Consider the following 17,141-nt stretch of genomic DNA (forward strand, 5'->3'; position numbering starts at 1 on the left):
TTTCCTTTTAAAGTTTTATTAAAGTTCAATCAAACAATATTTCATCTTATATTTTCTGTTAATCCCAGTACAAAAATACAGTTGATGAGAAAAAAAAAAAAAGGCTCCACAGGGGTTTGAGTTTGTCCAACACTAACAGGGAAAGCATGCTTCTAGCCCGGGCTCCATCCAAGCACACAGCCATTCCTACGCGTGCGCGCGCACACACACACACACACACACACACACACACGCATGTGCAAACTGGAAAGACTGCCCAAGACTGAGTAGGAGGGATGGAGGCTGCAAGGATTCTGGAAGCCCCAGAGTATTTCCAAGAGAGCAGGAGAAAGATTGGCTGGTGGTTTCTATTTATGATTTTTTTATTAAAAGCAAACAAGAAAAAAAAATTGATAAAGTATTCCTGAAATTTTGACGCTATAGAAAAGGTGCTATATCCGTCTCCTTTCACGGCAGAGCAGGAAGAAGTGGGTCAAGACTCAAACACTGACATGGGAGGAGTGAAATCTCCAAATGGCTCATGTTTTGTGTGGCAGAGTTTCATTGTTTACAGTCAGAGGCAATGGACATTTAGGGGACAGGGAGCGGGAGAGAGTCGGCCACGTGCTGCCGGGTCCTCCGACACAGGGACAGCAGGCTTGCCCGCAGGGACAGCTCGACCCGGGGGGGAGGGTGGAAGCCGGGCTTCCGGGCGGTTCAGTTGTTCTGGGCGATTCTCTCCGCTGCTGCTTTCCTTCCCCAAGAGGAACTCGGATGCAGGAAGAGACTCGGTGGTGTCACAACTCATCTTCAATGTGTTTCTTTCTGAAGGCGTCCCCGGTCAGCCTCTCCTGGGCCTCCTTCATCCCCTGGACAACTGTGAAGGAAGGGAAGGCAGGGGAAAGGAGGACATTTCTTCAGTAGCTGGCACCTGACAACAAATGTCAACAATTTTTTGTGTGTGTGTGTGGTTTTTCGAGGTAGGGTCTCACTCTAGCCCAGGCTGACCTGGGATTCACTATGGAGTCTCAGGCTGGCCTCGAACTCACGGCGATCCTCCTACCTCTGCCTCCCGAGTGCTGGGATTAAAGGCATACGCCACCACACCCGGCAAATTTTTTTTTTTTAAGATTTATTTTTATTTATTTATTAGAGACAGAAGAGTGTGAGTTGAATGGGCATGTCAGTGCCTCTAACCCCTGCAAATGAACTCCAGATGCATGTGCTACTATGTGCATCTGGCTTACATGGGATCTGAAGAATCGAACCTGGGTCCTTAGGCTTCCCAGGCATGTGCCTTAACTGCTAAGCAATCTTTCCAGCCCTAAATAATGTTTTGTTTTATAATTTTTTTTAGGTAGGGTCTTGCTCTGGAATTCACTATGTAGTCTCAGGGTGGCCTTGAACTCATGACAATCCTCCTACCTCTGCCTCCCAAGTGCCGGGATAAAAGGCATGTGCCACCATGCCCAGTGGAAAGAGAAAATGGGCAAACCAAGGACTTTACCACTGCAAATGAACTCCCAATGCATTTGCTACTTTCTGCATCTGGCTTTATGTGTGTCCTGGGGAACTGGCTTTAGGGGCAAGTGCCGTAACTGCTAAGCTACCTCGGGGGGAAAATAAGTAATAATAATAAATAATAGCTGAGGACCCCTCACTTGTGAGGACTCAAATGTTCACATGCCTCTTGCAAGTCCGGCACCCTCTCCAGGCTGGGCTCGGCCCCCACTCCCTTGCTCCCCATAGTTTGAAATGTCCTCCTTAGATAACTATTTATTTTTATTTTTATTTATTTTTTAATTTTATTTTTTTTTGGGGGGGGGTCTTGAGGCAGGGTCTCACTCCAGCTTGGGCTGACCTGGAATTCACTATGTAGTTTCAGGGTGGCCTTGAACTCATAGGAATCCTCCTACGTCTGCCTCCCAGGTGCTGGGATTAAAGGCATGCATCACCATGCCTGGCTTATTTTTTATTTATTTATTCGGGAGAAAGAAAGAGGCTGGTGAGACAGAATGGGTGCACCAGAGACTCCAGCCACTGCAAACAAACTCCAGATGCATGTGCCACCTTATTCATCTGCGTTATGTGGGTACAGGGGGATTGAACCTGGGCCTTTTGGCTTCACAGGCAAGCAAGCACCTTAACAGCTAAGCCATCTCTCCAGCCCTCAGATAACAAATTCTTTTACTTCTGGATCCAGCTGAAAACTCTTAGAATTGCTCTGCTGACGGCTGGAGAGATGGCTTAGAGTTTAGGCACTTGCCTGCAAAGCCTAAGGAGTCAGGTTTGATTCCCCATGACATAAGCCAGATGCATAAGGTGGTGCTGTGTCTAGAATTCGTCTGCAGAGGCAGGCATGCCAATTCTCCCTTTATTATGTGTGTGTGTGTCTCAAATAGATAAATAAAATTTTTTTTTAAGAAAAGAATTGCTCAGCTGAAAGTCTGTATTCTTCTTCCCCTGATTGTTCTGGGAACAGCAATTGAGGTGCAACGGAAAAAAACTAGGTTCTGTGTTCAAATCCCCACTCTGTGACTGATTAACTGGAGACTACAGGAGGTGACAGTCTCCATGGGCTTGTCCTTCAGCCTCCTATGCATCGATTAGCCATGCCTCTGCATTCTCGGTAGCGGAGAACAGCTTCTGACCTCTCTCTCCACTGCATCCTGTACAGGAGCTAACTCACAGGCTGCGGAGATGGCTCAGTGACGAAAGATGCTTGCTTGCAAAGCCCGATGGCTGTGTTGGGTTCTCCAGTACCCATAGAGGTAGATGCCCAAAATGGCTCAGGAGTCTGCAGTTTATTCTGACGTGCCCCTTCTCACACTCCTTGCAGAATAAATACAATTTAAAAAATATTCTATTCTGCCAGGCATGGTGGTGCACACTTTTAATCCCAGGACTTGGGAGGCAGAGGTAGGAGGACTGCCTGGAGTTCGAGGCCACCCTGAGACTACACAGTGAATTCCAGGTCAGCCTGGACTAGAACTAGACCCTACCTTGAAAAACCACACACACATACAAAAAAAGTTATTCTTGTTTATTGAATGAAAGAGGGCAACAGAGAGAACAGGCATGCCAAGACCTCTAGCCGCTACAAATGAACTCCAGACACATGCGCCACCTTGTTAATTTGGCATATGTGGGTACTGGGGAGTTGAACCTAGATCCTTAGGCTCTGCAGGCAAGTGCCTTAACTGCTAAGCCATCTCCCCAGCCCCTAAAAAAAAAAAAAAAAAAAAAAAAAGCTAATTGGGGACCTGGGTTCAATTCCCCAGGACCCATGTAAGCCAGATGCACAAGGGGGCACATGTGTCTGGAGTTCATATGCAGTTGCTAGAGGCCCTGGCATGCCCATTCTCTCATTCGCTCTCTGTCTTTTTCTCTCATAAATAAATAAATAAAATTAAAAAAAAAACAACAACAAAAAAAGATAGTCATGGGGGAGAAGCTCAGCTAACAGGCAGACGTCACGTAGCAGCCGTTGTCCCCCCTCCTTCCCCTCCGCAGAACCATACCTTGCTCAGCACTGACGTAGAAATACTTGTAGCTGGGGTTTCCACTCTCGTTGATGATCTCAGGATGCACCTTGCCGCTGGGGTCTGTTGAAGACAGAAGGCGCGAAGGCTGTAGTTAGAACAGATAGTTCTTACACCATACGGGACACGAGACCCCTCTGGGAAACAAGATGCACCCATCTTTTTAAGGCCATTAACTCACCACGTTACCCTTGGCACATCAGAAAATTCCATGTATTTACCTGAACACAGCTTAGAGACCCACCCTATGCCTTGGCTATTTTTCTGGAATGTTCCTTTTCTGCTTGATGATGATATTATTATATATATGTATGTATGTACTTATTTGCAAGGGGAAGGGGAAGAGAATGGGCATGCCAGGACCTCTTGCCACTGCAGATGAACTTGATGCATGCACCACGTTGTGCATCTGACCTTACATGGGTGCTAGGGATTTAAACTTGGGCCAGCAGGCTTTCCAAGCAGGTGCCTTTAACTGCTGAGCTATCTCCCTAGCCTGAATTATCTATTTTTTTAACTTGTTTCCTCCAGACAATCTGACCAATTTTTTTGGTTATTTGTTTGGTTGATTTTAGTTTTAGTTGTTTTATTTGCAGAGAGAGAGAAAGAGAATAAATGAGCAAAGAATACCTTTGGCCACTGCAAATGAACTCCAGATCACATCACTTTGTACTTCTGGCTATACATGGGCACTGGGGAATTGAACCTGGCTCCTTTGCCTTTGAAGGCAAGTGCCTTAACCACTGAGCAATCTCTCCAGCCCTGGTTTTAGACACCTCCTCCCCCCACCCTACCCCCCCCCGAGATAAGCTCTCACTCTATCTCAGGCTGACCTAAAACTCACTCTTTAGTCCCAGGCTGATCTCAAACTCAGAGCTATCCTACATCTGGCTCCTAAATGCTGGGATTAAAGACATGTGCCACCACACCTGCCTGGTTTTAGTTATTTTATTTATTTGAGAGAGAGAGGGAAACAGAGACAAACTGTGTGAGAGACAGAATCAGTGCACCAGGGCCTCTTGACACTGCAAACGAACTCGAGACTCATATACCACTTTGTGCATCTTGTTTTATATGGGTCCTGGGCAAATGAACCTTTACAAACAAGTGCCTGATTTAGGGTTTTTTTTGTTGTTGTTTTTTGTTTTTTGTTTTTCGAAGTAGAGTCTCACTTTAACCTAGGCTGATCAGCAATTCACTATGTAGTCTCAGGGCGGCCTCCAACTCATGGCTATCTTCCTACCTCTGCCACCTGAGTGCTGGGATTAAAGGTGTGCACCACTTCGCTTGGTTCTGATTTAGTTTTTGAAATAGGGACTCGACAAGTGTGGTGGCATGTGCCTTCAACCTCAGCACTCAGGAGGCAGAAGTAGGAGGATCATTGTGAGTTTGAGGCCAGCATGTGAATTCCAGGTCAGCCTGGTGTAGAGGGAGACCTTACCTCAAAAAAAGAATGAAAGGGGCTGGAGAGATGGCTTAGCGGTTGAATGCTTGCCTGTGACGCCTAATGACCCCGGTTCGAGGCTCGATTCCCCAGGACCCACATTAGCCAGATGCACAAGGGGGCGCACGCATCTGGAGTTTGTTTGCAGAGGCTGGAGGCCCTGGTGCGCCCATTCTCTCTCTCTCTGCCTTTCTTTGTGTCTGTCACTCTCAAATATATAAATAAATAAATTGACAACAACAACAAAAAAAGGTCAGTCTGGCTGTCTTGGAGCCATTCAGGATGGCTACTCTGATGGATGGATAGAAGGAATGAAGGAAAGAAGGAAGGAAAAAAACAAAAAAAAAAAGAACAGGGGCTGATAGGGTGACTTTGAACTCCTGATCCTCCTCCTTCTTCTGCCTGTCAATACTAGGATTATAGGCATTTACCACCAGCCCCAGCCAGCCAGATGCTGAACTAAGATTAGATGGTCGTTAACTCATAACATTGTTTGTCAAAGGACTTTTGCCTGGTTAGTATGTTGACTCGGGTAGGAACAGTGGCCTATCCCAGTCCATATAGTGCCTAGCACATAGGGGTGATGTCCAGTGACAGCTGAATAAATATATAGAAGAAGAGATCCTTGTTGTTGCCCATAAAAGCTAGTTGGAAGCTACAAATCTGTACTTTTGGTATTCTGAACTCTCTTATATTCAAATTTATTCTCTCTCTCTCTCTCTCTCTCTCTCTTTCTCTCTCTCTCTCTCTCTCTCAGGATCTTACTCTGTAGCCCAGATCAGTCTCCTGACTCAGCCCGAGTACTAGGATCTGAGGGCTAGGATTACAGGTGCCCACTAGCCCAAGTCCCTTACTCTTTTCTCTTGTTGTTTATTTATTTATTTATTTTTTTGTAATTTTTGGTTTTTTCGAGGTAGGTTCTCACTCTAGCTCAGACTGACCTGCAATTCACTATGAAGTCTCAGGGTGGCCTTCAATTCCTACTTCTGCCTCCTGAGTGCTGGATTAAAGTGTGTGTACTGGGGAATCAAACCGAGGTCCTTAAGTTTTTCAGGCAAATGCCTTAACCACTGAGCCATCTCTCCAGCCCCCCAGGTCACTTACTCCCCCCCCCCCACTTACTTTTGTTTTTTCGAGGTAGGGTTTGGCTCTAGCCCAGGCTGATCTGGAAATCACTATGTCGTCTCAGGGTGGCCTCAAACTCTAGGCACTCTTCCTACCTCTGCCTCCCAAGTGCTGGGATTAAAGGCGTGCGCCACCACACCTGGTTTTTCTACTTACTCTTATTTTTTTGTTTTTTTAGGTAGGGTCTCACTCTAGCTCAGGCTGTCCTGAAATTCACTCTATAGTCTCAGGGCGGCCTCGAACTCACAACGATCCTCCTACCTCTGCCTCCTGAGTGCTGGGATTAAAGGCATGCACCACCAAGCCTGGCTTTTTTTTAAGTTTACTTTTATTTATTAGAGACAGAGAGAGGGAGAGAGAGAGAGAGAAAGAATGGGTGTTCCAGGGCTTCCAGCCACTGCAAATGAACTCCAGATACAGGCACCACCATGTGCATCTGTCTTACTTGGGACCTGAAGAATCGAACTGGATCCTTAGGCTTCACAGGCATGCACCTGAACCACGCTAACCCATCTCTCCAGCCCTCCCCTTACTCTTACAGCTGGGTTAGTTTTGGCTTTGGAAATTTCAGAATGTCACTAAAGCAGTTCTAGTTGCTTGACTCTCTTCTCTATCACATCTTAATCCGGGTCACTAAGCTAAGAGCTCTGTCTTACCCAAGAAGAGGATTCGTGGAATATACCCCCCATCAGGGCTGAAATCTTCCTCCTTGGGCTCCTCTTCATCCTGTTAAGATCAGACGTAAAACTGACATGAGATCACGTCTTCCCTCTCCCCAGAGCTTGTCAGTGGCTTTCCCACTTGCTCAGGCCAGAGGACCACACATGATCCCCCAGCCCATCCTTCCGGCTTCACCTCGGCTAGTCCTCTTCAGCCATACCAAGCAGCTCACTGTTGCCGTCATGCAATAAGCCAGCCACACCGTTTACCCTCAGCTGGGGCACAACTGCCCATCACTCGTGGGCCTCACTTCCTTTTCTGCTTCCGATCTCTGAGCAAATGTCACCTTTTCTCACCACCTGTTTAAAACTACAAGCTATCCCCTTCACCTTTGCTTCCTGGGAAGACTTAATTTTGGAGCCGGAGAGATGGCTTTGTGGTTAAGGTGCCTGCCTGTGAAGCCTAAGGACCCAGGTTCAGTTCCCTAAGACCCACGTAAAGCCAGATGCACAAGGTGGCGCACGTGTCCGGAGTTCGTTTGCAGTGGCTTAGTGGCCCTGGAGCGCACATTCTCTCTCTCTCAAATTAAAAATAAATTATTGCAGGCTGGAGAGATGGCTTAGCGGTTAAGCGCTTGTCTGTGAAGCCTAAGGACCCCGGTTCGAGGCTTCATTCTCCAGGACCCACGTTAGCCAGATGCACAAGGTGGAGCACGCATCTGGAGTTCGTTTGCAGTGGCTGGAGGCCCTGGCGTGTCCATTCTCTCTCTCTCTCTCTCTCTCAAATAAATAAATAAAAATGAACAAAAAATGTTTTTTTTTTAAATAAATAAAAATAAATTATTGGGAACTAATGAAACTGGGGACTTGGCTCAGTGGTAGGGCAGGGGGCTTGCCTAGAAAGCATAAGGCCATGGGTTCAATCCCCAGTACTGCAACAACAACAAAAAAAAATCTGAGAATTAGTGAAACTGACAATTTTAACTGTGAAATGAAGGCTTTCAAGAATTTGCAAATTTTTTTTTTACAAAGAGAGAGAAAAAGTATAGGCATGCAAGGGCCTCTGGCCACTGCAAACAACCAACTACAGACACACACACCACTTGGCGCATCTGGCTTTATGTGGGTACTGAGAATCAAACCTGGGCCTGTAGGTTTTGCGAGTAAACACCTTTAACCGTGGAGTCATCACATCAGCCCCAGAATTAAGTCTGCCCAGGAAATACAACCATATAATCAGTTTTTTTAAATGGCTTTTCTTTTTCATTTTAGTTTGGGGGGGGCAGTCCCCAAAAACACATGTTCGAATCTCTAGGTCCCATGTAAGCCAGACGTGCAGTGACGCAAGCACGCAATGTTGTACGTGTGCACAAGGGGACGCATGTGTCTGGAGTATGCGTGCAGCGGCTTTTGAGGAAGGGTCTCACTCTAGTCCAGGCTGACCTGGAATTCATTATGTAGTCTCAGAGTGGCCTTCAACTCATAGAGATCCTCCTACCTTTGCGTCCCAAGTGCTGGGCTTAAAGGGATGCCCATTCTCATTCTCTCAAATTAAAGTATAAAAAAAAGAAAAAGCTAAAAATGACAGGCTGAAGAAACGATCAAGGGCACTTGCTTGCTTGATCCCCCAGTGCCCATATTCAGCCAAATGCACAGACAGTCACATGCATCTGAAGTTCATTTGCAGCAGGAGACCTTGGCATACCCATCTCTCTTTACCTGTCTCTCCATATATATAATCTGATTGCATATAAATAGTAAATAGTTTCTGAGGGGTGGGAGGCTTGAGGTAGGGTCTCACTCTAGCCCAGGCTGACCTGGAATTCAGTATGTAGTCTCAGGGTGGCCTCGAACTCATGGTAATCCTCCTACCTCTGCCTCCCGAGTACTGGGATTAAAGGCGTGTGCCACCACGCCCAGCTAAAAATATTTTTCAAAGAAAAGAATAAGAATGAGGGACCAGAAAGATGATTCAGCAGTTAGTTAATCGTGCTTGCTTGCATACCTTTCAGCCAAGTGCACAATGTGTCACACAGGTCTGGAGTTTGTTTGCAGCACCAGAGACCTGAGTGTCCTATGTTCACTCTCTTTCTCTCTCCCTCTCAAATAAATAAATGAATCTTAAAATACAAGTCAAAAAATAAAACAAAAGGGGGATTTGAAAACTTGATGTCTTACCTCCAGATTTACCATAACAAAATTATGAGCCAATTCTGAAATTTCTGTAGATTCTGCAAATTTGGGTTTTAAAGCTAGAGGGAGAAAAAAAAAAAAAAAAGATTTTGCAATGGAGAAAACAGTATCACGCCAGCACTCATTAGCATGCACGTTCCTTACTAACTGTCCTTGGTAGTTTAAGGCCATTTCCCTAGCCCCAGCTCAAGTATTTAATAACTAATTTTTTAAAAAACTTTTAAAAGTTAGAAGATTCCAGCACCAAAAAAAATAAAAAAAAAAAAAAGTTAGATTTGGCTGAAAAGAGATGGCTCAGGGAGGTTCAGGCACTTGCTTGCCAAGCCTGATGGCCTGGTTCAATTCCCCAGTACCTACATAAAGCCAGATGCATACAGCAGCGCATATGTCTGGAGTTTGCTTGCAGTGGCAGGAGGACCTAGCATGCCCATTCACAATCGCACTCTCCTTGCAAATAAAATTTAAGAGAAAATTATAATTGGAGCCATGTGTGGTAGTACACACTTGTAATCCCAGCTACTGGGGAAATGAAGGCAAAGGAATCACTCGAGTCCACTTGGCTTAAGACCAACCTAGGCAACACAGCAATAGCTTGTCTCAGCTTCTTAAAAAAGAAAGTGATGGGGCTGGAGAGATGGCTTGGCGGTTAAGCGCTTGCCTGTGAAGCCTAAGGACCCCATTCAAGGCTCGATTTCCCAGGACCCACCTTAGCCAGATGCACAAGGGGGTGTATGCATCTGGAGTTTGTTTGCAGTGGTTGGAAGCCCTGGCGTGTCCATTCTCTTTTTCTCTCTGCCTGTTTCTCTGTCTATCGCTCTCAAATAAATTAGAATAAAAAAAATGTATTAAAAAAAAGTGATGCCAACCATGGTGGCACACACCTTTAATCCCAATACTCAGGAGACAGAGATAAGAGGATCACCCTGAGTTCGAGGCCACCCTGAGACTACAGAGTTAATTCCAGGTCAACCTGGACTAGAGTGAGACCCTACCTTAAAAAACCAGAAAGGAAAAAAAAAAAGTGATGATAATAATAAAATGATAATAAAACCCAGAACTGGGATAGCTATATTATTATACTGCTTCTGTCGATTATTTAAATTTATTGTGTGACTTATAAGTCTCTGAAGCCTCTCTTTCATTTATAAACTAAGGATAATGGAGCTGGATACATGGCTCAATGGTTAAAGATGCTTGCTTGTAAAGCCTGTTGGCCCAGGTTCAATTCCCCAGCACTCATGTGAAAGTCAGATGCACAAAGTGGCACATGGGTCTGGAGTTTGTATTGCAAGAGACCCTTGTATGCCCATCTTCTCTCTCTCTGCTCACAAATAAAATTTAAAAAATTAAAATATAGCCAGGCATGGTTGTTCACGCCTTTAATACCAGCACTTGGGAGGCAGAGGTAAGGGGATCAGGATGAGTTCCGGGCCACTGTGAGAGTACAGAGTGAATTCCAAGTTAGCCTGGGCTAGATCAAAATGCTACCTCCAAAAACCAAATAAACAAACAAGGATAATGGCATACATCTGGACAGGCATGGGGGAGGTATGACACTTTTGTGGGGAGAGAGGGTAGGGTCTCTTGTAGCCCAGGATGACCTTGGACTTCAGATCATCCTGCCTCCATCTCCGCAGTGCTGGGCTGTAGGAATGTGCCACCAGGCCTGGTTAATGCAGTAAAGGAGATGAAACGCAGAGCTTTGTGCATGCCAGACAAGCACTGAGCTACATGCTCAGTCATGATTTGTTTTGTGTGTGTGTGTGTGTGTGTGTGTGTGTGTGTCTCTCTAAGCGTGTGCGACTGGCACATGTATGAGCCAACATGTATGTAGAGGCTAGGGGACAACCTCCAATGTCATTCCTTAGGTGCCATTTGGCTTTTTGTTTACTTTAGAGTGACAGACACAGAGAGAAAGACAGAGAGAGAGAATGGACGCGCCAGGGCCTCCAGCCACTGCAAACAAACTCCAGATCCATGTACCACCTTGTATATCTGGCTAACGTGGGTCCTGGGGAATCGAGCCTCGAACTGGGGTCCTTAGGCTTCACGGGCAAGCGCTTAACCACTAAGCCATCTCTCCAGCCCCAAGGTTTCTTTTTAACTCCGCGTACAGCTGGAGCTGCAGCTTCTGGGGTTCCTGTTTCACCTCCCATGCATGATGCTGCTGACCCACTGGGAGTATGGGCGTGCACTACTGTGCCCAGCTCTACGTGGTTCTGAGGACCCAAACTGAGATCATCAGGCCCATGTAGCCTACTGAGCCATCGACTTGGCCTGAAACTCTCCAAGGAGCCAGCAAGCGCCAGGGCTGGAATTAACTGTGCGCCACCACACTGGGATTATTACTTTTTTTTTTTTTCTTTTTGCATCAGTTCTAAGAAAAAAACTCTAGCCCTGGTTGGTCCAGAACTTGGTCAGATCTTCCTATCTTAACCTCCAGAGCGCTGGGAAACATACATTGAGTCACTATACCCAAGCCCCCCCTTTTTTTTGAGGTAGGGTCTCACTCTAGCCCAGGCTGACCTGGAATTCACTATGGAGTCTCAAGGTGGCCTCAAACTCACAGCGATCCTTCTACCTCTGCCTCCCGAGTGCTGGGATCAAAGTTTTTTTTTTCTTTTTTTCTTTTTTTTTTTTTTTAATTTATTTGAGAGCGACAGACACAGAGAGAAAGACAGATAGAGGAAGAGAGAGAGAATGGGCGCACCAGGGCTTCCAGCCTCTGCAAACGAACTCCAGACGCGTGCACCCCCTTGTGCATCTGGCTAACGTGGGTCCTGGGGAACTGAGCCTCAAACCAGGGTCCTTAGGCTTCACAGGCAAGCGTTTAACCGCTAAGCCATCTCTCCAGCCCCACGTCTGGCTTCTTGGTAACACATGTCAAAGCCTGATTTTAGACTGAACACTAGTACTTACCCCTGCAAGCGCCACACCAGGATTTGTGGATAATCACCATCAGGGGCAATCCACTTAAAAACAAAGAAATTACATTCCATCATCATTCTTCAAAAGTACTCTTATAAAATATCAGTTTATAGAAACAAAGGTTAATGTACAGAGATCATATGATTTCAAGTGGAAAATCTTAAACCAAACAGATTATGTGGAAAGAAAACATCAGATTATAAGATTTAATGTTTTGAGGAGCTGGGAAGATGGCTCAGCAGTTTAAGGCACTTGCTGGTAAAGCCTGCTGGCCTGAGTTCAATCCACCTATGTAGGCCAGACACACAAATTGACAAAAAGGTTGTCCTGTTGTGTCCCCCACCCCTACATGCAAATAAATAAAAAACAAAAAAAAGCCCTTTCAAGGTAGAGACTTGCTCTAGCTTAGGCATACCTGGAATGCACTATGTAGCCTCACGCTCAAACTCACGGTGAACCTCCTACCACCACCTCCTGTGTGCTGGTATGAAAGTATGTGCCACCACACCAAATTAAAATAAAATTGGTAAACATATTTTGGGGGGGGGGGGCTGGAGAGATGGTTTAGTGGTTAAGGTGCTTGCCCGCAAAGCCAAAGAACCTTGATTTGATTCTCCAGGACACAAATAAGCCAGATGCACATCGGGAGCTCATTTGCAGTGGTGGGAGGCCAGGCATGCCTATTCTCCACGCCCCCTCAAATAAATAAAAATAAATTTTTTTTTTTTTTTTAGAGCTGAGCGTGGTGACTCATGCCTTTCAATCCCAGCACTCAGGAGGCAGAGGTAGGTGGATTGCTGTGATATTATACATATATAGTATATACATAGGATGTTCTGTGTGCTATGTGTAGACATTCACGTACACATGTATGTCCGCACGTAGGTGCTCATGCATATGCAGCCGGAGGCTAACACTGGGTGTCTTCCTCAGCCGGGTTCTACCTTATTTACCAAGGCAGGGTCTCTGCCTGGAACCCATGGTTTGTTGACTCCAGGAGTCTAGCTGGCCAGCCTGCCCCATGGACCTCATCTCTGCCTCACCAGCACTGAATTCCAGGAAGGCACCACGGCCACTTGGCATTTATACAGGAGCCGGAAGTCCAAATTCTGATCCTTTTTCTGCCACAAGACCATTATCCACTCCCCGTCCGCCCAGGCCCTACAGTATCTTGTAATGGTATCCTATTCCTAAATGACTGCTACTGAAATCATATGGTTTTTTTTGTTTTGTTTTTTGTTTTGAGGTAGGGTTTCACTATAGCCCAAGCTGACCTGGAATTCACTATGTAATCTCAGGCTGGCCTCGAACTCATGGCGACCCTCCTACACCTGTCTCCCCAGTGCTGGTTTTAAAGGCATACACCACCATGCCTATCTTTATTTAGGTTTCTGCTTCACCACATGTATAAAAGACTAATCAACATAAAGTAAGACAGTAATCAGAAGTCTTATATCTCTCCAAACTCCAAGCACAAATGTCAAGATTGCCACTATTACCAGAATTCCAACCTAGTCAAGTTGTAAACAAGCTATCATGACAACCTACAGTGTGCACAGGTATGAGAGGCGATTTAATATATTTTTAAATTTGATTTTTACTTATTTGTTGAGAGAATGGGCATGCCAGGATTTCTAGCCGCTGCAGACTAACTCCAGTCACATGCACCACCTTGTGCATCTGGCTTACCTAGGTCCTTTGGCTTTGTAGGCAAGAGCCTTAGCTGCTAAGCCATCTTTCCAGTTCTCCCCCCCCACCCCCCTTTTGAGATACGGCCTCGCCACATAATAGCTCAGGAAGACCTCAAATCTGTAGCGATCCTCCTGCTTGGGGATTAATTACAGGACTGTGTCACCACATTAAGTTGAGGTAGATACTACCTACTGTCTTACAAAACTGAAGACTGGGCCGGGCGTGGTGGCACACGCCTTTAATCCCAGCATTTAGGAGGCAGAGGTTGGAGGATCGCTGTGAGTTCGAGGCCACCCTAAGACTACATAATGAGTTCTACATTTGCCGGAGCTAGAGCAAGACCCTACCTTAAAAAAAAAAAAAAAAAAAAAAAAGATTGGAAGAGTCCAACATGCACGTTAGGCACTGATTCAATCCCCAGCCCCCAATAGAGAGAAAACGGAAACTTTCAGGAGATTAAATATTAAATGTCTGACAATGTTAAGAATTTTAAGGTCTGCCACCAACTAGCTAATGAGAAGAGACTGCCTCCAAAACCAATCTTGTTGACCACTATAATGTCCATCAGCCTAGACTGCATGGGTTTAAATCCAACACAACCAACTTTCAACAGGCTTCAAATAAAAAGGAAGGTCAGAAATAGCCTGTGAGGTACACTTCCTGAACGCATCCTCTCTGGGGGATCTCCAACAAGCAAGCAACGCCATCAACTTGATGCCCCCCCCCACACACCTGTTCACAACTCTTGCGTTTTCAGAGCACACACACATTTTAGACTAGCTTGCTTTCTTTTGTCTCCCCTGCAAACTTCTACTCCTAATTCTACAATGGGGTTTACAGGTTCAATTCCCCAATACCATGTAAGGCAGATGCATGTGGCGGCACATGTGTCTGGAGTCTATCTGTAGTGGCTAGAGGGCCCTGGTGCACCAGTTCCCTCTCAAATAAATAAAATTAAAATAATTTTTAAGGACTGGAGAGATGGCTTAGTAGTTAAGCGTTTGCCTGTGAAGCCTAGGGACCCGGGTTCGATGTTCGACCCACGTAAGCCAAATGCACAAGGTGGCACATGCATCTGGAGTTCGTTTTCATTGGCTGGAGGCCCTGGTGCACCCATTCTCTCTCTCTCTCTCACAGTGTCGTTCTCAAATAAGTTTCATATATATATGTTATAAATATATAACAAGTAAATATATATACGGCTGGAGAGAAGGCATAGTGGTTAAGGCACTTGCCTGCAAAGCCAAAGGACCCAGGTAAGATTCCCCAGGATCCATGTAAGCCAACTACACAGGGTGACACATATGTCTGAAGTCTGTTTATAGCAGCTGGAGGCCCTGGCGCTCCCATTCTCCCTCTCAAGATATCTGCTTCGAAACACAAACTGTTTATAACCATTCTAGACAGGCCAATGTAGCCCCCATTAAGCACTATCAAAATAATATTTGTGCCCAAGGTATATGGAAACCATTGTTACACGGAGAACATTGTTACATTAAGTGACATCCCAGCAGCTTCTTCTATTTTTCAACAATGGATTTATTAGAAGAAATATTGTAGTTTCCCAATGGACAGAATGAGTTTGCTAAGGTCACAAAACTATATGTATATTGTGATCCTGGTTCCAAATTGGCTAGTTAAAAAAGTAGGTCCAGGAGCCAAAATTTTTTTTAGTATTAAAGAGACAATGAAAACACAGAACTTTGCCATCTTCCGTTTCCATTTAAACTCGTGTTTTTTTTGTTTTTTTTTAAAAAGCAATTCTCATCCATCCAGATGTGGAGGGAGAATCAGTGGTGTGAGATATCCTGAGTCCAGCTGAGCAAACCTTGCCAACTGAGTTTTGTGGGGAACTTTTTCACCAAGATCTTCCAAGGTAGTAATTCTGTTCTTCATCATCAACTTACAAACTCAGGGGGTATCACAGCTATTTCAGCACTCAAGTCAGTATATCCCGCAGACATTCAGAACACCGTGCTAAAGCAACTTAGCTGCAAGCCAGGCATGGTGGCACACGTGTCCTTTAATCCAGGGAGGCAGAGGAAGGAAGGTGGCCGCGAGTTCGAGGCCACCCTGGGCCAGAGTGAGACCCTAACCTCGAAAAGTCAAAAACAACAAGAAACGGCAGCGTTGGTTAAGACTTCCATGAAACCTCTTTTTACTGCAAGTTCTGGCTGAGATACTGAAGAAACATGTTGGCCAGCTGAGGCAGGTTCTCGTTATTGGGGTGCATCTTCGTGTAGGAAAGAAACTGGCGGCGCAGGCGGCTCAGTTCCGCCAGGCTCAAGGGCCGCGTGAAGCGCAGGCGCTCCGTGGTGCCGGGCAGCGCCAGCAGGTCGCCGGGCAGCGCGCCCTTCTGGGCCTCCAGGAGCGCCGCCAGGAGCCCGGCGGTGGCGCGGTCCAGCTGGTGCAGGAAGTCGCCGGAGGCCAGCGGCTGGCTCTGCGTGGCCTGGTGCGGCGGGGCCGCGCGCTTCTCGAAAAGGCAGGCCTCGATCGCGGCCAGCGGCAGGGGCTCCTCGGGTCCCGCCACGGTGAACACGGGCCGCTCCCAGCGGTTGCGGGAGTCCGGGGCCTCGAAGCGCAGCGCCAGCTCGGGATCGGCCAGCGCGGCGCCCGCGCCGCCGGGCAGCACGCAGTACACCAGGCAGAGCGGCGTGCGCGCCGCCCGCGCCAGGCAGCACAGCTCGTAGCGGAAGCCCTTGATGTGGTTGACCGAGTCCACCACCACCACGTCGCGGCGACTCAGCCGCCGCTCCACCGCCGCGCGCAGCGTCCCGCGCAGCGCCTTCTCGCGGCCGCCGTCGCCGTACGCGGCGCCGTCCTCCGCGCCCGGCACCGACGCGTCCCCCACCACGTGCACCGCGCGGCCCTCGGCCGACAGCGCCACGCGCAGCTCTTCGGCGCGGCGGCTACGGCCGCTGCCCGGCAGCCCGCACAGCACCACCAGCGGCATCCCCCACGTCCCCCTTTTCCCGAGGCCGGCGTCGCGAGCGGACGCGCACGCGCAGGAAGCAACTTCCGGGGGGGACCGGAAGCGCGAGCTGGGCTGGCGGCCTCTCTAGCCCGCCCCTTGACATAGAATGCGCTTGCGGCCTCTCTAGCCCGCTAGTTGACATAGAGGGCACATGCGGCCTCTCTAGCCCGCAGCTTGACATTGGAGCTATAGACACCAACAGAGGGCTGGAAAGGTTTAGAGGTTAAGGAGTTTGCCTGCAAAGCTAAAGGACCCAAGTTCGATTCCCAAGGACCCACATTAGCCAGCTAAATAAGGAGGCACACATATCATATCTGCAGTTCCTTTGCAGTGTTTGGAAGCCCTGGTGTGCCCATTTTCTCTCTCTCTCTTCCCCTCTTTCTCTGTCAAATAAATAATTTTTTTTTAAAAAAAAGGAAAATGTAAAAACAACTGAAGCCGGACATGGTGGCACATGCCTTTAATCCCATCACTTGAGAGGCAGAGATAGGAGGATTGCCATGAGTTCAAGGCCACCCTGAGACTCCACAGTGAATTCCAGGTTAGCCTGGGCTAGAGTGACACCCTACCTCGAAAAACCAAAAAAACAAACAAACAAAAAAAAC

General features: G+C 47.0%; 1 protein-coding gene across 2 annotated transcripts in view; it reads right to left on the reverse strand.

Moving 5' to 3' along the window:
• Txndc12 (thioredoxin domain containing 12) overlaps window positions 1–17,141 on the reverse strand; it is a 27,243-nt gene continuing 10,102 nt past the window's right edge. For both annotated transcript variants that reach the window (XM_045139200.1, XM_045139199.1), the window contains exons 4-8: window positions 11,862–11,914; window positions 8,928–9,001; window positions 6,747–6,816; window positions 3,501–3,584; window positions 1–856 (exon numbers count right to left, since the gene is read on the reverse strand). In XM_045139200.1, coding sequence (XP_044995135.1) covers window positions 777–856; window positions 3,501–3,584; window positions 6,747–6,816; window positions 8,928–9,001; window positions 11,862–11,914 — 361 coding nt within the window. In that variant the 3' untranslated portion in view covers window positions 1–776. The remainder of the gene's footprint in view (window positions 857–3,500; window positions 3,585–6,746; window positions 6,817–8,927; window positions 9,002–11,861; window positions 11,915–17,141) is intronic.

The sequence above is a fragment of the Jaculus jaculus genome, chromosome 21, assembly GCF_020740685.1.
Source record: "Jaculus jaculus isolate mJacJac1 chromosome 21, mJacJac1.mat.Y.cur, whole genome shotgun sequence".
In the NCBI taxonomy this organism is placed as follows: domain Eukaryota; kingdom Metazoa; phylum Chordata; class Mammalia; order Rodentia; family Dipodidae; genus Jaculus; species Jaculus jaculus.